Genomic DNA, 21,903 nt, shown 5'->3' on the forward strand with positions numbered 1-21,903 from the left:
CCCTGAACCTACAATTGCAACCAAAAGAAGGGGGTGAGTCTACAACCCAGTAAGATTCCATTTACAAATAGACACGACCGTTGCCACTGTAGTGAGCTCTAAGCTCATAGTCTTAGTTTAGTTTGCTACTTATGCACACATGTTAGTTATGAGTTTTACCCCCTTTACCGCATCTCTATTATCATTTCAAACAACTCTTCTACTCTAATCGGCTATTCCGAACATAGTCTCCTCGGAGTCTATAATGTTGGCCAGACTTATGAACCACTCACAAACAACGTAGACCAAACCGGCCCAGACTACGGATACAGGTGCTGCAGCAGCTCGCCGGTTGCAAGCCGAGAGCAAAGGGACTCAAACGGTAGCTAGCCGAAGAGCCAGGGTGGCTATACCTACCCCCAAGGTGTCTCAAGGAGCTATACCTGCCCCCAAGGTGTCTCAATGAGCTATACTTGCCCCCAAGGTTTTGTGGTTCATGCTACGTCCTACATGTGTCTAGTGGACAATGTTTTAACCCCTAAGGGTCACTTAGAAACGTCTGAGATATTTCCAGATTACTCACGAGGCACACACCTCAACATTACCCTAGACCATGCCTCCTAGTAGAGTTCCCATCATACACTGGGTGGTCATCCTAGTGACAACTTTTACTCAATATTCACATCTTGAATTTAATGTGTTATACAATCCTCAATGTATATCCACTAATTACTTTTAACACATGTTTACATGTCTGAATTGCTAAGGATGACGACCCACCACAGATTAATTCACGACCCTTATAATGCCTCTCTCAAGGCATAAGCATGACATTTCCCAAGGTAATACCTACCTTGAGACTCTGGAACTCTACCCTCAAATTTTCACATAACACATCAATCTCATACATGCAATCATGTCATGCCACTTTTATTTCATAACTCAGAAAATATGTATGATCAGGTTTAAGCATCACACTTGAACTTTATAGATTCCTAGGCATGCAAAACAACGTCTCTTTACAATAAACAAAACTAGCATACTTGAAGCACATGAAATCATATATAAAGATGCCTAAACTAATTAGCATGTGTTTTAATCAACTAAGGAGGAATTTGCAAATGTTCACTTACCTGGAACGCTTAAATTACAATTGCAACCCTTGATCTGAAAACAACGAATACCTCAGATTATCAAAATTACCAAAACACCCTTAAACTTAATTGTCAAACTCTGACTCCATTCTTTCAGAGTTTGTTCACGCATCCCCTACTAATAGATTCTACCCAAGCAGTAGAATCCATGGGTTCAAGAATCACATGGATCTGACTTCGGGGCACTTAGTTATGCCTTGTATATTTTGTAGGTATATCAAGAGCAAAATGGTCTTTTTGCTCTTTCGATGACCTCTATATCATATTTACTTTATGTTACTTTAAGATCCACACCCATAATAAAATTTGACCACTCAGGTCCTCAACTCAACTATGATTTGGATCATGGATTCGGTATTCTTGATCCAAACCTGCTTGAAAAGGGTTTGTCTGAATCTAAATCAGGTCGTCTAATTGAATCAAATCTGAATTTTGGGTACAACTGAGATCCAAACTCAAATCCAATTTGTAATGAAAAAATCGAGTCTTCGCTACTTCGATTTTTCCACCGCACTAGATAAATCAATCGCACACGCATCCAATTTGTCTCAGTCTAGACTTAGTTGGTCTGACCCATATTGGGTCCACCTTCGGTCTAGGCCGAAACGGTCCACCATTTCAAACCTGACTCGGTCTGCTAACTACTTCGGACCCGACTCGGTCCGTATAGACCGATATGATTTGTCACAACGCACATATCCACACATCATCATTTTTTTCTTTTCGTTTGGCCAGGTCTGGACACGCCCAGACTGAGCCTACTTGGTCTGGTCGACTAGCTCAGACTGGTTCACGTCCAGCCTGATGACCGACTCGGCCTGTAGAAACTGCAGACCGAGCTTGTCATCACGACGGGCAATAGTCAACTTCTACCATCATCGGACTTGTTGCAGCTTCCTGCAAGCAGGGCAGCGTCGTCGGTGCTTGCTGATCGTCAGTGGTTGCCGACCCAATAGCGGTAGCAGGGGAAAACCCCTTTTCTTATATATATATATATATATATATATATATATATATATATATATATATATATATATATATATATATATATATATATATATTTTTTTTTTTTTCTGCAATGACGAGGGCAGTCGTCGGACCTCCTGCCCTCTCGCGGCAGGCGGTTCGTCCCTCCTTATATTCAGTCACTGATGGCGGCAATAGCAGAGGAAAACCTCCCTCTGCTTTCCCCCTAATAGAGCCAGACATAGAGGGTCCTCCTTGCCCCTGCATCTTTGAAACTCGTCGGTGACACCTCCGTTGCCGACGACCACTGCTCTTGAACATCAAAAGAGAGAGAGAGAGTGAAAACTTACCTGGTGGTCGGTGACAAGCGGAGTTCTTCTCCCTTCACGCTCCCTCTCTGCTCGTTCAGAATGGGGAGATGAAAGGAGGCCCCCCATGTCTTTTATAGCCATGGGGGTTGGTCGGTTACCCCCTCTCACCTTCTGTATTAAATGGGGCAACCTGCTTCCTCTCTCACGATCTGGTTCGTGGGAGAGGAAGGGGCGTCGCTCCCTTCTCCTTCCGTAACCCCCCAGGATGGGGGGAGCGTTACAACTTGGTACATTTTTAAGTTTTTCAACATTGAAAAGTAAGGACACTTGGAACTCAGTCGAACTTTATTTTGATATAAAAATTCATAAACCATATCTGGCCCAGATAAGAACCGGATCTCACAAGTTTGACTTGAATATTTAATTGGACTCCTTCCTTTGTTACCGGACCTTCACCCTATGAACCTGGTACGCTTCAGCCTTCAGGGTGGGACATACCTGACCTATTGACACCCCTACGGCTAGATGCAAGTAGGGATGTCAACCGGTCGGATGCAACTGGACTAAGATCCAAATCCGATTAAGTGTAAATATTGGGTTTTACATTAGTTGGATCCAGATTTGGTTTTATCTTTTACCATCTTATTCCGAATCCTAAGCTAAGTTTGATTAGGTCATTTTTGATTTAGTCGGATTCGTTAATGCTTAAATCTGACCCAAATACAAATTCAAATCTGATTAAGTCAGATTCAGTAATACCTAGATCCGGCCCGATTTTGAATCCAAATCTGATTAAGTTAGACCTGATTAAGTCAGATTCGATAATGCCTAGCTCCGACCCGTTGACATCCTTACGTGCAAGTCAGAGAAGGGCGAAGGCCAATCGTAATAAGACCATGACCCAGATCCGAGAACTCATCATGTCGGGTCCAACTCCAACTCAACAAATCCGATCCGTTGATACGTCCCTTCCCTTCCCCTACCGTCTCTTCGAGTCTCTTCGGCAGGAGCTCACCACGCTCGGTCGGAGGGGAAAAATGAGTGGCCGGAAATTCGGGGGAAGGCAGCCGACGGGGACTCCTTCTCTCGGGTGGTCGTCCGTCGTCGTCATCGTCTCGCTGCTGGCTGGCGCCTCCGTCGTCCACAACATATTCAAGCCCGATTTGGTATCTCCCCCTTTTTTTCTCTTTTTTTCCATTTGATTTATTTGCTTGTTCCTACCATCAAAACAAGAATTGTTTCTTTTCAGATGATCTTGTTTGGTTAAGATGAATTACAGAATTGAAAGTTGTTTCTTTCAGATGAGCTTGTTCGGTTATAGATGAATTACAGAATTGAACAATCACGGAAACAACTCAATCTCAGTCTATATTTGATAACCCAACTTGGGCTTTTGGTGTATTGGTGCTAATTGAATCAACCATTTACTGACCACCAAGTCCATATTGCCATAGATTCTGTTTCCTGAGGCACTCGTGACTTGTTTCTGTGTGCCCAATATTGTTGTACTACGTCAGTTCATTTCTTGGTATGTGAAGCGTGGATTAACAAAGGCGTGTCATGTAAAAACACACTTCTATGTCAGCATGGTTTTTTGTTTGATGTTTATTTCAGTTCCATATGCTATCCAACATAATTAATCCAGGATAGTCTTACCCACAGTTACCGGAAGCCTCTACATGGGGAAGCTCGTTTATCAGGAAGCTTTCTTCGGAAGCGGGAAACTCCCCCCTTCCTTGAAAGGAGGGGAAGCTTAGAAACCCGCTTCCTAAATATGGGAAACTCGATTCTTTTTAGTGGGAAGCCCACTTTCTCCTCTTTTGCCAAATCTATTCCCTTTTGCTTTCTTAACGTTTCTCTCTTATTGTCACTTCCCACTTGCTTCTCTCTCATTTCCTACATTTTTTATATTAGAAAATTATAATTTTGTTATAACAAAACTTTTTTTTTTGATAGGCAAGCTGGGGTTATGCAGACCCCTACTAGATATCTCTTAAGCCCCATGTGGCAGAGGGTTTCAAACCTGGGCCTTCAGCTTGGCACAGGATCACGCTTACCACATGCGATACCACCTCGGTGGTTGTTATAACAAAACTTGCATGTTGGTTTTATATTTGTTTACGTCATTTCTTATTTGCTTCCGCCCTCTTTATATTGCTTTCTATGTGTTTTCTTTTAATCCTTCATGTGCTTGCATAAACGTTTCTCAATCGTATCCCGTGTCCCGCTTCCTGCTTTTTACTACTTTTTAGCACTCACTTCCCTATTTCCGCCTCATGCGTCACTTCTCGTATCCATTTTGTTTCCTGGTAACTATGGTTTCACCATTTAAATCAGTTGTAACTTGGAAGCCTTTTGGTCTTTTAGAACCATCACCAGATAGTTTGTTATCTATGTGACTTAAAGGGAACACTTAATTAGCTCAGTTCTTTGATTGAGCCCAGATTTTGGGTGAGACCCGAGGTTCTATCAGACACCAAACTCTAAATCTGAAAGGAGATCCAAGGTTGTGTCAAGCACCAAATCTCAGATCAGACACAAGACTTATATTTCTGAGCCTCAAAAGTGCAATTACCCAAGGATTTTTAAGTTTGGTTCTGAGGGGTTGAACATTAGATCCTCGAGCATTCCTCTCCTCTAACAGGGTCTGATTATGTGACTGGTTCAGATCTATGATTGGGTCAAGGATTGGAGGTAAACAGATGCCCCCCTAGAAGTTTCTTGAATAATAATCTACATGTCTATATCTTAAAATATCATATATAGATGTGAAATATGGCATGTAGCTTAGTGTTTTTAAATGCATCTAACCTTAGCTGCTAATATTGGGTGAATGTTTTTCAAACTTTTGGATCGTACATGCTGTAATAAGCCTTTGCTTTGACATTTCCAGAAAGGTAATAATCACCTAAATAAAGATTAGTGTTTAGGCCCCAAACGAAGAGGCCTGTGGAGCTGCACCTTCAGCAGATAAGAAATAAGCATCTTTAACCAACAAAATCTGATGAAGCTAGGAGCTGATATCTTTGAGTGCATTCCAATCATTACATTCAAATATTCTTCAGACAACTTTGGAAAGGGCGCAAGGCAATCATATGGCCATATCTTCCATAGGCTACTTTTTAGCGGAGAATCATTAAGATGCCCTAATCTTAACCCTTGGCAAACATTAGGAAAACAGAACACCCACTATCACTTCCTGCCCATAAGAAGCTGAAATAGAACCCCAGCATTTGGCAATGGTGGACAGACTAAAGACTGAATCTTTAAAAGTTTCATCTAATACATGGATAACTGAGGTACATCTGAATGGACTAACCTCTACAGCCATGTGACAATTGTCTTTAGAAAGTCTATGAAAGATCCTGAGTTGTTTCTCGCATAGGCTTGTAACATCATGTTATGGAAATTTACTAAGCCATTCTATTTTTTTCCCACTATTTCTAAAGGGATGATTTGGTTTGATTGATTGTCTGCCTATCATCATTTCATTTTTTGTCTAGCTTAAATTAACATTTTGTATTATTTCTATTAGTGATGGCGACACCTACGAGGGACACGGGTCACGGACGTGTTCTCAAACACTGACGTACGCAACTAGCGTACATGCCCTAAACAAAACCTAATAAACACTAACAAGTCCTAAAAACAGAACCAAATGCACACACACGCAATCTAGGCAAAACCCAAAATAATTTGAATATGGCTGAATTTAAAAATGTATATTCGGACATCCAAACAATCCAAAACGAGAATCCAATGCACGCAAATATATTATAATATTATTCTAAACATGCAGCGAAAAATTCAGGCCTAAATAACTATTTCAAGTTCGTTGAGGCATTTCACCGAACACTTAGTGAGCGCCTAAAAAAAACAGAATTTTAACATGGATTTCCCTATTTATTTCAACACAAAAAATTCGTAAAATACAATATAGGTCTTGTCCAAACATAAACTTATCAAAAATAGCATTCAGAATTATGAATCAACACACATACTCAATCAGATTTCACAAAATAAAATTCAGACTTAACACACAACTTCAACGATTCAATTCTGATTCCAACGAACAAGAAACAAATTCAACACATAAACTGATTCAACGCAAACCAAATTAACGCAAAACTAAACTTAATTTAATGCCAAAACAGATTTGATATTTAAGGATAAATCAAAACAGGAAATTTGCATTTAACAGAATTCAAATTTCAGTTTCATCATCCATACGCATAACAGTCCACTATGAATCCAATATCACCAAATATCATGAAATAGCTATAGCTTGTCCTAAACAGAAATTTCTACGAACTGAAATCCACACACACACAACGATAAGGCATTTGATTCAGTTTGAATCAAATACGCAATAAGTCCACTATAAAAATTAAAATAAACAATGAGGGGGACTCGGCCAAGAAGGAAACACCCTTAGCTCCTGGGATGTCATCGCCGGCCATACCGATTCACGCTCCTTAGCTCCAAGGTAGCTCCAGCCGGACCGAGGGTCACACAACCAGCCACCTTCCCGCGCCGCAGCTCCACTCTAGGGCATCTCCACACGAGGCACCGATTGACAGAGAGATGGAGGGCACCTCCGATGTCTTCTTCTTCTCAAGGGGGATTCCACAAGGGAGAGAAAATTTTCAAACAACAAAAACCAAGTTGGAAAAACTCAAAAGGGGGAGGGGGGATGTTCTTTTAAAATCAGAGAGAGAGAGAGAGAGAGAGAGAGAGAGATAGAGAGAGAGAGAGAGAGAGAGAGAGAGAGAGAGAGAGAGATTACCAACATCTCTCTCTTTCTCTATTTTTCAACCCCCCCCCCCCCCCAAGGACCCAATAGTGGGTCCTTGGAGTCCAATGGGTGGGAGGGCATCAAATGTGCCTCCCCCCAATTGGATCCAAACCAAGGTAGTCTTGATCTAGACTCGCCTCGGTTTGGATCCAACATGGCTAAATTTAAAAGAAAAAGCCAAAAAATAACAAAAAATGCAAAACATTTATAAAACTACCTGAAAACACGCAACACCCTTCGATGACCTAAACAAATCCTAATGACCATCAGAACTATCCTAAAATAAAAAATAATACAAGATGCATAAAAATAAGTCTAATTTATTCAAATTTTGAGTTTTGAACTCCTCACGCTTGGCGTGAGCTGGGTTCGGGTGACTGAACTCGAGCTTGCCCAGATGTGTTGCATCAGTTTCTCCGAGATCAAAGGGCTTCGCCCTCGGAACCTGCACCTTGCTCGATAAATCTCCTTGGTACCTAAAAATAAATATGAAATATGTTAGTAGTATCATACCGGGAAGGGAGATTCAATATGTAAGCATTCTTATTAATAAGCGCAAGGGAAACAAAATAACAATCATTTTCTTGAGATAAGACTAACAATCTATTAGAAAATTTTAAATCATCAACAAGTAACGAAAGGAGCTTATCAACTAATATATCTAATAAAAGAAATGACTTTTCGCTAAAAGCATCACACGATAATTCAAATATGAAATCAAAACAGGAAAATGTACGAGGAGTAACACATTTTTCAAAAGATTTGCTAATGCTTAAGATCAACAATGAAGTACAATTAGCAAAGGATGATGATATGCTACTTAAATATGGAATGAAATGACCATCCAAAGAAACTAAACTATGAACATTTATGAAAAATTCAAAATGTGGCAGATGCTCAAAAACCATATAAAAATAACATGCAGGCACTTCACATTTTGTTTCATGCCTAACTAGAAGTGTGGTAGACGGTTTAGTTGGGCTATGCTTGGGAGCAAGTAGGTCTCTAAAGGGCCCTAACACTATTTTCATTTCTTTATGCTCGAACGAGCAGGTGTTGGATCAGCCATTATGAACCACAAATCTATCAAACTGCCATGGCCTACCCCAAAATGATATGATTTGTATCCATTGGCAAATCATCACCCAAGAGAGGCTCGGCATCCGTGAGTGCAACATATGAGTCTTCTCTTTCGTTCTTACTATCTTCGAACTCATCGAAGATCGATTCACTGTGGATCTCGCGGAGGGGTTCATCGCGAGGCTCTTTCGCAAAAATCATAGAGGTATGAACAACCTCTTCTTCCTTGCCATCTTCGATCTCTTCGAAGATCAGATCAACGAGGGTCTTATGGAAAGGTTCCTCTGTGAAAATCATAGAGGCATCCACCTCCTTGTCATCCCTTCATGCTCGCTTGACTTTCATAAACGTTAACCATTGCACCATTGTGTCCAACTGGTCAGAGCTTGTGGTTTTTCCTACACAAAGCACGAGACTCTAACATATCCAATCTTCATATCATGTCATTGATCTGACACTGACGGAGATGGTATTGGTAACGAAGCTCCTGAACAATTTCAGAGAACTCCATAACCGTACCTATGACATCCCTTTTGAGGCATCGTAACAATGGGGACTGTACCGAATTAAGAAACTCGGTAGGCTATCTCTGATACCACTTGATTGCGATGCCTACGAGGGACACATATCACAAACGCATTCCTAAACACTGACACACAACTAGCATACATGCCCTAAACAAAATCTAATAAACGCTGAGAAAGCCTAGAAACAGAACCAAATGCACACGTGCGCAATTTAGGCAAAACCCAAAATAATTTGAATATGGCTGAATTTAAAAATGTATATTTGGACATCCAAACAATCCTAAATGAGAATCTAACGTGCACAAATATATTATAATATTATTCTAAACATGCAGCGAAAAATTCAGACCTAAATAACTATTTCAAGTTCATTGAGGCATTTCACCAAACACTCGGTAACATGGATTTCCCTATTTGTTTCAACACGAAAAATTCGTGAAATACAATATAGATCTTGTTCAAACATAAACTTCTCAGAAATAGCATTTAGAATTACGAATCAACTCACATACTCAATCAGATTTCAACAAAATAAAATTCAGACTTAATTCCCAACTTCAATGATTCAATTCCGATTCCAACAAACAAGAAACAGATTCAACTCAAACCAGATTAATGCAAAACTGAACTTAATTTAATGCCAAAACAGATTTGATATTTAAGCACAAATCAAAACAGGAAATTTGGATTTAACAGAATTCAAATTTCAGTTTCATCATCCATACACATAACAGTCCACTATGAATCCAAAATCACCAAATATCATGAAACCGCCATAGCTTTTCCTAAAGAGATATTTCTACGAATTGAAATCTACACAAACAATGATAAACTATTTGATTCAGTCTGAATCAAATACGCAAGCAGTCCACTATAAAAATTAAAATAAACAAAGAGGGAGAGTCGGCCAAGAAGGAAACGCCCTTAGCTCCTGCGATGTTGTTGCCGGCCAAACCAATTCACGTTCCTTAGCTCCAACGTAGCCAGTCGGACCGAGGGTCACACTGCCGGCCACCTTCCCCTGCTGCAACTCCACTCTGGGGCAGCTCCACACAAGGCACTGATTGAGAGAGAGATGGAGGGCACCTCCAATGTCTTCTTCTTCTTGAGGGGGTTCTACAAGGGAGAGGAATTTTTCAAACAACAAAAAAAACAAGGTTGGAAAACTCAAAGGGGCAGGGGGACGTTCTTTTAAAACCAAAGGGAAAGGGAGAGAGAGAGGAACATAGAGGAATAGAGAAGAGAGAGAGGAGAGAGGGAGAGACGTTACCAACATCTCTCTCTTTCTCGATTTTTCAAACACCCCCCAAGGACCCAATAGTGGGTCCTTGGAGTCCAACGGGTGGGAGGGCATTAAATGCTCCTCCCCCAGCTGAATCCAAACCAAGGTAGGCTGGATCCAGACCCGCCCCTGGTTTGGATCCAACATGGCTAAATTTAAAATAAGAAATAAAAAATGCGAAAAAATTAGAAAACTACTTGAAAACCCGCAACACCCTTCGATGGCCTAAACAGATCCTAACGGCCATCGGAACTATCCTAAAATAAAAAATATACAAGATGCATACAAATAAATATAATTTATTCAAAATTTGATTTTCGGACTCTTCACGTTTGGCGTGAGCTGGGTTTGGGTGATCGGACTTGAGTTTGCCCAGATGTGCTGCATCAGTTAGATACTGCAAAGGATCTAACATCATTAGCATCATGCAACATGGGTACTTCGAACTGTCTAGAATACCCATGTTGATGCTGGTGTTTTTAGGTGCTAATGCTGGGGTGCTGCCAAGTATAGAAATACTCTATTATATGTAAGACAAATTGCTTGTTTCTCTAGCTTATTTCTGAAGCTCAGTGTGCATTTATCCCAGGTAGAAGACTACATGAGTTGTGTGTGGTGGCACACGAAACTATTCATTCTATCAAGACCTCTGGTAACGAGTCTTTTATCCTAAAGATTGATCTGGGAAAAGCTTTTGATTCATTAGACTAGCGATTTCTATTAAATTGTATACACAATGTGGGATTTAGGGAAAATGGTTATCCTGGGTCTATGGTCTCTTCTCTGCAACTTCGATTGTCATTTATCTTAATGGCGAGAAAGGGGATTGCTTTAGACCTCGGAGGGGGTTATGTCAGGGTGACCCTCTCTCGGCCTTTCTCTTCATTATGGCAATGGAGGCTTTTTCGACCATGTTATCATCAGTTGAGGCTGTGGGAGGGTTTCATGGTTGCAGGACCTCACGCAGTGTTAGTCTCACACCTCTTATTTGCAGATGACTTGTTAGTGTTTGGGGAGGCGACAAAACGTAACATGTAGTCTTTATGGATTATACTTAGATGCTTCTCAGAGATCTCCAGATCGCGTATGAATGAAAGTAAAAGTCAAGTGGTGATTTTAAATGATCCGTCTGGCGATCTCCAGTTGATGGCTTTTTTAGTATTTAATTGCCAAGTTGGGCCCCTTCCATTGAAGTATTTGGGCTTGCCATGACATTTGAGAGCGTCGAGGGAGTTGCATTGGAGTGGTGTGGAGGATTGGGTTAGGGGTAAGGTCCAAGCTGGTGCGACTGTTAAAATGTAAACTGTAATATATATATATATATATATTATTTAATATTATTATATTTTCTTTTTCTATTTTTCTTTATTTTCTTTTTTAGCATCTAGTTCAATAGAAACTAGATATTTGATCCAGGAACTTGACTGTGCAAATAGCTGTTGGAGTGTAGTCCAACAGCTATAATAAGAGATGTTGGACTACAGTCCAACGTCTCTTTTGGAGAGCTCAAAATGAGTCTCCTCTCTCTTCCACTTTTTTGTATATATAGGGGTGAACCCCTTCAATGTAAATTACTATGCTTCTTAAGCATTTTGTTCATGAATAAAGTATTATTTATTTTTCAAGTGTTCTTCCTTTTATACCCTTTCAAGGGTCATGCTTGTAGTGTCTCCAATAGACACTTGTTTGTGAGTTATTCGTGCATTTGTTAAAGACCACCATTTCATTATATGGTATCAAAGCTACGAAATCCTTAGATCTTGAAGTGCTTCCGCCTTGATTTTCGTGCCACATTTACAAAAGGTGTTTCATCACCTTGTTCTTGGCTCAAGAAGATTTGTTTGAAGAAAGGCGAACTTGTGCTACAAAAAAATTTGGCTTTGTATCCTCTCTTATTCCCTTGTCTACTCTTTTTCTTTTCTTTTTATTTTTCTCTCTCTCTCTTCTCCTATTTATTCCTCTTTTGCCCTTGTAAAAGATGGATGACAATGATAAGATCACCATCATTCCTATGAAGCTAAATGATACTGACTATGTAATGTGGGCTTCGATTATGAAGCACCACATTTGGGGAAAAGGTTTATGGGATATAGTGGATGGTTCCGATTTGGAACCTAAACTATCTCTTACCAAGAAAGAGGGTGATAAAGAGGTTCCTCTAACAGAAGAAGAGAAGAGTAAGACGTTAGCCACTTATGAAAAGAAATGGAAAGAGTGGAGGATAGGGCATGCAAAAATTATGTCATGGCTCATCAATAGCATAGACATTAAAAAATGCTCTAGTCTAGCTAAGTTTGAGCATGCCGATAAGGCTTGAGAATACCTCAAAAACATGTATTCCCTTAAAGATATTGCACATGTATGCAATTTACAAGACAAAGTTCGGATAATGACTCAAAAAGATAAAACTATTCGAGAATATTATAATGAGTTGTCCGAACTTTGGGAAGAGTTGCTCTTCTTGAGCCCAAATGACATTGTGCCGAAGATATCGAGCTTCACCAAAAGCAACTCGATATGAAACATTTCTATCAATTTGTGAATGGTCTAAGGCCGGAGTTTGAATCCACCAAATCGGCCCTATTACATCGTGGAAAAATTCCTTCTATTGTTGATACTATAGAAGAGCTCACTATGGAAGAAAATAGACTTAGAAAAAGTACTCCAAAAGTTGATGATGACTCTGTTTTAACTGTATCTAGACCGGGGAATCATACTCGTACTTACAAGCCACCTCATTTTGGAAGGCAAAACGGCGACTTTGATAAAAGAAAAGTTATTTGTCATCATTGTCATGAACCGGGGCACTATACTCAATGTCCAAAGTTAAAAAGAAGAGAAAAAAAAAGAGTTGCATCTGTTGAATCCGAGTCAAAAGATCAAGATGCACCTGTGTCTATGGCTCAACTGATGGAAATCCTTCAACCTTTTCTCAAAGGGGTATCCTCCTCAACCGAAGCCTCAACTGGAGCGGCAGTTGCATCTTTCTCCGGTCCAGGTAACTTTCCTTGGCTTTTAGATTATGGTGCTTGTTTTCACATGACCCCAAATGTTAATAGTCTATCCGAATGTCTTAAAAATAACTCAAGTGTGTCAAAGGTTTTTACAGCCGATGACACATCTCTTGAAGTAAAAGGAATAGGATGTTTTGAAAATCTTCAAAAATCCATTTTTTTTTATCCCAGAAGTTAGATATATCCCTAAACTTAATTTGAATTTCTTATCTGTCTCGCAAATATCTGATTATGGATGTAATATATCTTTTTCTTCTCATGCTTGTTGGGTACAGGATCGCCAGTCAGGGAAGCTGATTGGGGAAGGCCATAGAGAAGGTCTCTATTACATGAACTTTTTGGAATTACCCAAGAATGCATTTTGTTATAATATTCAGAAATTAGAATTGGATTTATGACACAAAAGACTTGGCCATCCTCATATGTCTAAAATTCAATATTTTCCAAGTTTGGAAAAATTTTGTAATTCTGAAATTTTTTTTTGTAAAGACTGCATTCTTGGCAAAATGAAAATGTTACCATTTCTTAGTAGAACTTTTGTTTCCTCACGACCACTTGAGTTAATACATTCGGATGTTTGGGGCCCCGCACCAGTTATTTCCAAAGGTGGTTATACATATTATGTCATTTTTGTTGATGACTTTTCTAGACATACTTGGATTTATTTTCTTAAACATAAATCTGATGTCTTTGCTAACTTCCAAATATTTAATAAAATGGTTAAAAATAAGTTTCAAAATGATATTTCCGTTTTTCGCACTGATTCAGGGGGAGAGTTTATGTCTAACGAATTCAAAGACTATCTCAATTTACATGGTATTGCACATCAAAGATCATGTCCACACACTCCACAGCAGAATGGCCTAGCCGAACGCAAACATCAGCACATTATGGAAACTACTAGGACATTGCTAATTGCAAATCAAGTTCCAAAAAGTTTTTGGGCGGAAGCGGTCCTAACTGCCACCTACCTCATTAATAGGATGCCATCTTCCTCATTAAAGAATACAACTCCAATAGAAAAGCTTGTTAATTTAACTCCAGATTATTCTAGATTAAGAGTCTTTGGATGCAAATGTTTTGTTTTCACCAAAAAAAATGACAAACTCTCTCCTCGTGCAATCCCATGTGCCTTTTTAGGATATGCTGATAATAAAAAAGGCTACAGGTGTATTAATTTTCAAAATGACAAATTATATGTGTCAAGAAATGTATCTTTTTTGGAAAAAGAAAGCTTCTTTGAATTTGAAAAATCCAAAAATGTCACTGAATACTTGTTTTTAATTGATCCAACTTCAAAATCCAATGAATGTGATGTTGGATGTGACCTTGACAATGATCAAAGTCCTATTGTTGTTGAAAATGATGATAATGAAGAGCAAATCCATAGGGATGTTAGTCTACAATATTCAAGACATAGAGAGCAAAATCTTCCATGTGCATTACAAAAATACTCTGAAGTCTCACCTAGAAGAACGTCTAGAATCTCTAGACCTCCAGAAAAATTTGTGTCTTATGAATCTTTTTCACCCACGTATAGGGCCGCCATTACATTAATACAATCATATGTTGAACCATCATCCTATTCTCAAGGCAAAAATCATATAGAATAGATAGAAGCCATGAAAATAGAATTGGATGCACTAGAAAAGGCCAATACTTGGACGATCCAAGATATCCCTCCAGGTAAGAAACCTATAGGCTGTAGGTGGGTATACAAAGTCAAAACCAAAAGTGATGGGACCCTGGAAAGATATAAGGCTCGTTTAGTAGCAAAAGGATATGCCCAAGAGTATGACATCAATTATGAAAAAACATTTGCTCCTGTAGCACATATGACCACTGTTAGAACTTTAATAGCCTTGGCCTCCATTAGAACATGGCCTATCTTTCAATTAGATGTCAAAAATGCTTTCCTGAATGGGAATCTCGTTGAAGAAGTATACATGGAAGCCCCACCTGGTATTAGTATCCCTAAGGGTAAAGCTCTTTGTCTAGAAAAAGATCTTTATGGTCTTAAACAGACTCCAAAAGCCTGGTATGACCGATTTAGTCATGTTATGCTTGATATTGGTTTTCAACCTTGTTTAACTGACACTGCTTTGTTTGTTAAGAAATCTGATGCAGGCATCATTATTCTTCTTCTTTATGTGGATGATATGATCATCACCGGAGGCGACAAACAGGGAGTTGCAAATATCAAATCTCTTCTTAAAACTCACTTTGAAATGACTGACTTAGGTTTATTAAGATATTTTTTAGGCATTGAAGTTGCTTATTCCCCTCGGGGGTATTTGATATCTCAATCTAAATTTGCTCTTGATATCGTTTCCAGGTCTGGAATTACAGATGATAAGAAAGTAGACACTCCAGAAGTTGTCAATGTTAAAATGAAAATTAATGATGGAGAACAATTTTGCGTATGGGAGCAATTTTGCGTATTATTAGATACTTAAAATCCTCTCTTTCACGAGGACTCTTCTTGTCTGCTTCATCTTCATTAAATTTAATTGCATATACTGATGCTGACTGGGGAGGTGATCCCAATAATAGACATTCAACTACTGGTTTTTGTGTGTTCCTAGGTGAAGCCTTAATTTCGTGGAGGTGCAAGAAGCAGCAGAAAGTCTATCTTTCCTCCACCGAAGCTGAATACAGAGCCATGGCAACCACCACTATGGAGGTTGTTTGGCTCAGACGATTGCTAGCGGATATGAGAGCTAAAGCAACGCAAGCTTTAAAGATGTGCTGTGACAACAAAAGTGCGATCTACATTGCAAGCAACCGGACATTCCATGAGCGCACTAAACACATTGAGATGAACTGTCACTATGTTAGAGAGGAATACTTACATGAAACCATTGATTTGCCATATGTTACATCAGAATATCAATTAGCAGACTTTTTCACCAAGCCTCTCGCTGCTCCCAGATTTCACTTCCTCTTAGACAAACTTTCGCTCATTGTACCGTAAGTTTGAGGGGGAGTGTTAAAATGTAAACTGTAATATATATATATATATATATATATTATTTAATATTATTATATTTTCTTTTATTATTTTCTTTTTCTATTTTTCTTTATTTTCTTTTTTAGCATCTAGTTCAATAGAAACTAGATATTTGATCCAGTCAAGTTCCTGTTGGAACTTGACTGTGCAAATAGTTGTTGGACTGTAGTCCAACAACTATAATAAATGTTGTTGGACTGTAGTCCAACAACTATAATAAGAGACGTTGGACTACAGTCCAACGTCTCTTTTGGAGAGCTCAAAATGAGCTCTCCTCTCTCTTCCACTTTTTTGTATATATAGGGGTGAACCCCTTTAATGTAAATTACTATGCTTCTTAAGCATTTTGTTCATGAATAAAGTATTATTTATTTTTCAAGTGTTCTTCCTTTTATACCCTTTCAAGGGTCATGCTTGTAGTGTCTCCAATAGACACTTGTTTGTGAGTTATTCGTGCATTTGTTGAAGACCACCATTTCATTACAGTGACACGGTCTCTTTCGAGGCTTGGTCATATTAACGTAGTCCGATTCAATATTATTCCTGTGGTGCTCCATTTTATGCAGATTTTCAGGTTGCCTAAAAAGGTGGAGAAGCGCCTGATCTCCATCGTACAACGTTTCATTTGGTCGGGCAAAGCAAAGGGTAAGCACAACTCCTTGGTAAGTTGGCTTTGGTGAATATGTAAAAAAGATGGTAGGATTGCAACCATCTTTTTAGAAAAATATGATCTGTCCAATTGGCCCTGGAACTGGATGGAGAATATCAAATGGAGGAGAGGATTGAGTGTTTGGAAGGGGTTGACTTTCGTTCTTGAGGCCTTTTGTCAGGTAGGCCAAGTGTTAATTGGTGATGGTAGATCCACCCTCTTCTGGCAGGACCATTGGTGGGGAGATGGTAGGCTTCGGGATGCATTTCCTAGTCTCTACGAGGCGGTCAGGGAAAAGTTCTTGCGTGAGCAGCAGGTTGGATCGACCCTTGAGGGCACGTGGGATGTGGTTTTACGCTGGGACCCTTCACCATTGGTGTTCCAGCAATGGTCGGCCCTATTTTGTGTTTTATCGAGAATAACACTTGTGCAGCGTTAAGACGATATCGAGTGTGTGCTTTCGGGTGTTTTTATAGATACTTGGGTGGGGCCTCGCTGCAATGATTACCTTCCAAGGCGTTGTGGGGAGGGGTCTTCCTTGTCGGGCCTCTCTCTTGGGATGGCAGATTTTGTTGGGCAGGGTTAATACAGAGGCGAGACTGAAGAGACGGGGGCTTTCACTTGGCAAGCTGATGCTCGCTATGCCACCGACTGACATAAGGAATCTGTCACCCACCTTTTCTGGGAATGCCTATTCAATAACAGCTTGCTGCGGCAGGCTTGGGAGGACCTGGATCTTGATTTGTTATCCCTTTTCTTTCCTAGGGATGTGCTCATTGCGACACATCTCAACCCTAAGGGAAAGAGGTGAAAGTTTATTTAGAGAGTCTGGATTCTATTGGCATGGAATCTAGTGTGGAGTGAGAGGAATGATCGAATCTTCAGAGATGTGCAGACGGAGTTTGCAACATGTTTTGAATCACTTCGTTGGGTTGTGGCGGAAAGGCGTTGGGTTGTGGCGGAAAGGGCACGCAGGAAATGGCCCGGGTTATTGCTGGAGTGGATTGGTAGTCGCCGGGCTCTTACCTGAACAGCATTGGCATCTTCTATGGAACCTATGTCACATAGGTGCGGATGCAGCGATGCGGCACTTTAAAAAAACTTGGGTGCGGGGAGGGTATATATATATATGTTAAAATATATGTAATTCATATATATGTATATATTTATATACATATATATTTGTATAATCTAAAATACCCGATAGGGGTATTTTAGTCATTTCACAAGTACCCGATAGGGGTACTTGTTTCTTTTCTTTCTTTTTGTATTTTTTCTTTTTTTATTTTTTATCTTTTATTTTTGGTTTTTTGTCCACCTAATAGGGGCCCCACCATGGAGTCGATGGGGCCCCCAACGGTCACATTTGTGACCGTTGGGGGCTCCCGACGACTCCATGGGAGCCCCTAGGTGGCTCTTCTTTTAAGGCCATATGGCCACTCCTCCCCTCCTTCTTTTGTGTATAAATAGGGGTGAACCCCTCTTGTATTTTTTACTCTTGAGAGTTCTCTCTCTTTCAATAAGAGGCATTTATATTTTTATGTTGTGTTGTCTCCTTTGGGTTTGGGTATTAGCCCTTGTTGTTTGTTCATTAGTGGATGTTGTAAGTGCTTAGAGCACTCTTTACTTTTTCGCATATTTCATTACAATATATATATATATATATATATATATATATATATATATATATATATATATAGAGAGAGAGAGAGAGAGAGAGAGAGAGAGAGAGAGTTTTTAACAGTTTTAAGTTAACACTAATGAAATTAAAACAATTATCATATCATCAATTCATCATGCCTAAATTCATGCAATATATATATAAATATAAATCAAATTAATAATCTATAATTGTTATTCATCATCGATAAAAAATGACACCACACTGGTGCAGAGGTGCATATATATATAAATATATGGATGTGTGTATACTTGTATGTGTGTGCATTTATGTATTTATATATATAATATAAATAAAACTGGAATTTGGTAGGGTTAACTGAATCTACTTTTGGATAGAAATGGACCTCAGTGTGGTTGACTTCACCCAACACAAAGGAAACTGTGTCCAAGTGTCACACCTGCATGGGTGCGGGTGCGGTGCCCTATTACAAGAGTCCGTGTTACATAGTATGGAACAGAACAACGAGCTGTTTTCCTGCAGGACCAGCTTACTGCTACTCGGTTTCTCTGTTTTTCTGCAGAAAATGTTGTTTCTTTCCTGTTTTTCTTCCTGTTTACTGTTTTTTTTTTCTCTGCACTACAGATCTGGGTGTAGCGGACTGCGTTCTGTTTCTCTTTTTTCCTGCTCTGTACTGATCTGATCTGGCATCCCAACGATATCTCATCGTTGGTGTGTCACTTGCTGAATGAATGATATATTCTTTCAAAAAAAAAGAAAGGAAACTGTCTTAACAGGTGCTTTCAAACTAGCAGTTTCAAGCCTCTAAGAATTCAGCTGTTATACTAACACAATTTAAGACTAATACCTTCTTCAGTCTCCAAAGTCGGTCATGTATATGGGTTGTTTTGGTTTGGGCGGATCAATTGTGAGATGCATTTTTATAGTAGAGCAAGTGTGATTATAGTAGAGCAATGGTTGGTTCCTTTCTAACTTTTCATTCAAATTAATGCAGACATTGTCGCCAGTTGAGAAAGTGGGGGAAGGAAATGAAGCAATAACAAATAATAAAAGCTGATCATCCTCGAAGGGTGGTGACAAAAGAATACCCTAATAGAGTGATGCTTAGGAAAGATTCCAAGTTCTGTACCTTGACCTCTTACTGTTTTTTTCACCATAATCACACTGCACTGAGAAAACTTGCTAATGTAAATGTAGAAAAGTGGCTGTGGAAAACATTTTTCAGATGATGATTCCATTTTTTGTTTGAATTCTCTTAATGCCCCCAGCCCCATACTCTTCATTTTATGCAAACGACATGTTTTTCTTAGTTGTAGCACTAAAGGATATTTTGTTCAATATTGATCAAATTTATGTAATCCTGTTGGTCTTTAAAAATATCACATTCATCACAAGTGTTGAAATTTTATCCATCCTCGCAGAAGCTGGATGTAGTGTAATTTTCTCAGTTGATTTTTTTTTCCTTTTTTATGAAGAAGCTCTTTTGGTTATTTTCCCTTCTCTTTGGTCATATAATATTTTTCTGAGATGGCAATCTCTTAATGCCGAAGCAGCTGTGAGCGGGTAGAACTTAACTGGTATCCATCAATCATTAAAATTGATGATACATGCATGTTCTTGTATGCTATTCCAAATCCTGTATTGGAAATAATGATTATTTTAATGGAGGAAGGGGAGTTGGGGAAGTGTGTGTGTGCACGCTCGAAGGCCGATATATTCCTGAAAAACTCTATATTTGTAATATTTCACCTATTTTGAAGATATGATATATTAATGAGGTAAAAACATTTTTTATGTTTGTATTTTCCTTTATAATTTTGTATGTATTACATTTTTTAAACTTTATATATACTGACAGTTTCTCCAATTTTTTTTTAAATTGCCATGACATTTTTCCGTCACCAAGACTTTTTAAATACTAGGATTTGTGACATTCCTATGCAGTTCTGTTGGCATTTCTGGGGTTTCCTTTGAAATTTACACGTCGGAGCCTGATGAGGGTGGATATACTTTATTGTTTGTCTGTGATGTTGATGAGAAAAGTATTCCAGACAGTATGAAGATGATGCTTAACCTGATTATTCTAAGAGCATGTGGTGTTGAGTGCACCCTGGCACTGTTTTTTCTTTTGAAACAGAATGAAAATGCATCGACACTGTTATAATATCCAGAGATTATCTCCACAATGAAAGAGACTCAGCAACCTGGTTCAATATGCATTTGACAGAGTAAACTTGAGCTTTTCAAGATGGATGGTGGTGAGAGCCTAAGAGTTTCCTTTGCATCTTGAAGCTAAAAACAAAGAAGAAAATGACAATAGTGAACTAAAGGCAGTCAGAAAAAAGCAGGAGAGTTTCCCAAAAAAGTGAATAAAAAATGAGTTAAAGTAACAATTAAGAAAGTGGACCCATAATGCTTTTGTTTTGAAAGTTATCTAGAGTGAATATCAGCATCTGCATACATTTTCCTTTATTTGTTGAAGCTGGGGGCTGAGAGAATGGAAAATTGCTTGCAGAATATACTGTCATTCTAGATTCAAAAGTGAACAGAATTCAGAAGTACAGGCTTTTAAAAACCTCCCAAGACCGCTAAAAACAAATGGTTTCTCATTCTTTAGACCTCTAAAAGCAGTCTATCTATGATTCTATTCTTTTTTCCTTTCGCCTTATTTCCATTTACAGGACCTGTCTATCTTAGGAGGTTTTTTTTTGTCTTTGGTATATTCCATTCCCATGGTCAAAATTAAGTGTTGTTTCTTTTTTTTCATTAGAATCGACAGCCTATGAGTTTATCTACACTGGATTGATGATATCTACAGTTTGCCTGGATACTTTTGTTTGTTGATGACACAAAAATAACAAACATAGCAACCAAAACTCATGGCTGAGCATAAACTTTACCAATTGTTGATACAAGAACAGAAAATGATCGTACCATACAACAAAAATGATGCATTTTAAAAAAAAAACCACAATTTACCAAATCTGTCAAATGGTCAATTTTGTAGGTTACTTTTTTTAACGCTTTTACCCCTCGCAACTGCGAATTTTCAATTTTTGCGGGTTACGATGCTAAAACTAAATTGACCCACGAAACTCGTCAACAAAATCACATCTAAGGATATGATATTCCAAAAAAGATTGCAAAATTTTAAAACACTTGCGAAACTCGTGACAAGTATCACTGCTAAAATCTTTTAAGGATTGTGAAAGTCCTTACCTTGTGAATTTTCAAAAGTGTATCATATGAGGTATTGCGAAATTATGAAAAACTTGCAAAAGTCTCTACCTTATGAAATTTCAAATGAGTATCGCAGGGGTATAGCGAAATTCCTTTTTCTTGCGAAATTTTATTTTATATAAATGATGCTTTGTTTCTCAACCTTTTATTTGTATCTGAATGCCTTGTTTTTGCAACCGTAGAGTTCTTGTGGTTTTCAACACTTGATTTACATTTGGATGCCCTATGTTGATGTAATTTTGACAGAATAGATA

At 38.8% G+C, this 21,903-nt stretch overlaps 1 protein-coding gene across 1 annotated transcript; it reads left to right on the forward strand.

Annotated features, from left to right (window-relative positions):
• Nucleotides 1–3,406: 3,406 nt before the first annotated feature.
• On the forward strand, nucleotides 3,407–19,786 carry LOC149839801 (uncharacterized). The gene is made up of 3 exons (XM_090002828.1): nucleotides 3,407–3,576; nucleotides 10,684–10,746; nucleotides 19,404–19,786. Exons 1-3 carry the CDS (start codon nucleotides 3,448–3,450, stop codon nucleotides 19,464–19,466), a joined length of 255 nt encoding a protein of 84 aa, XP_089858954.1. The 5' UTR covers nucleotides 3,407–3,447; the 3' UTR covers nucleotides 19,467–19,786.
• Nucleotides 19,787–21,903: the final 2,117 nt, after the last annotated feature.

This window comes from Nuphar pumila, chromosome 4 (genome assembly GCF_984573655.1).
Source record: "Nuphar pumila chromosome 4, dmNupPumi1.hap1.1, whole genome shotgun sequence".
NCBI lineage: Eukaryota > Viridiplantae > Streptophyta > Magnoliopsida > Nymphaeales > Nymphaeaceae > Nuphar > Nuphar pumila.

What these genes read in the sequence shown, in the direction of transcription:
- LOC149839801 (XM_090002828.1), top strand. Translation starts at nt 3,448, where the DNA reads ATGAGTGGCCGGAAATTCGGGGGAAGGCAGCCGACGGGGACTCCTTCT. An exon ending in ACATATTCAAGCCCGATTTG is followed by an intron (nt 3,577 to 10,683) that starts GTATCTCCCCCT and finishes CATTTATCCCAG; the next exon opens with GTAGAAGACTACATGAGTTG. An exon ending in TCATTCTATCAAGACCTCTG is followed by an intron (nt 10,747 to 19,403) that starts GTAACGAGTCTT and finishes AAATTAATGCAG; the next exon opens with ACATTGTCGCCAGTTGAGAA.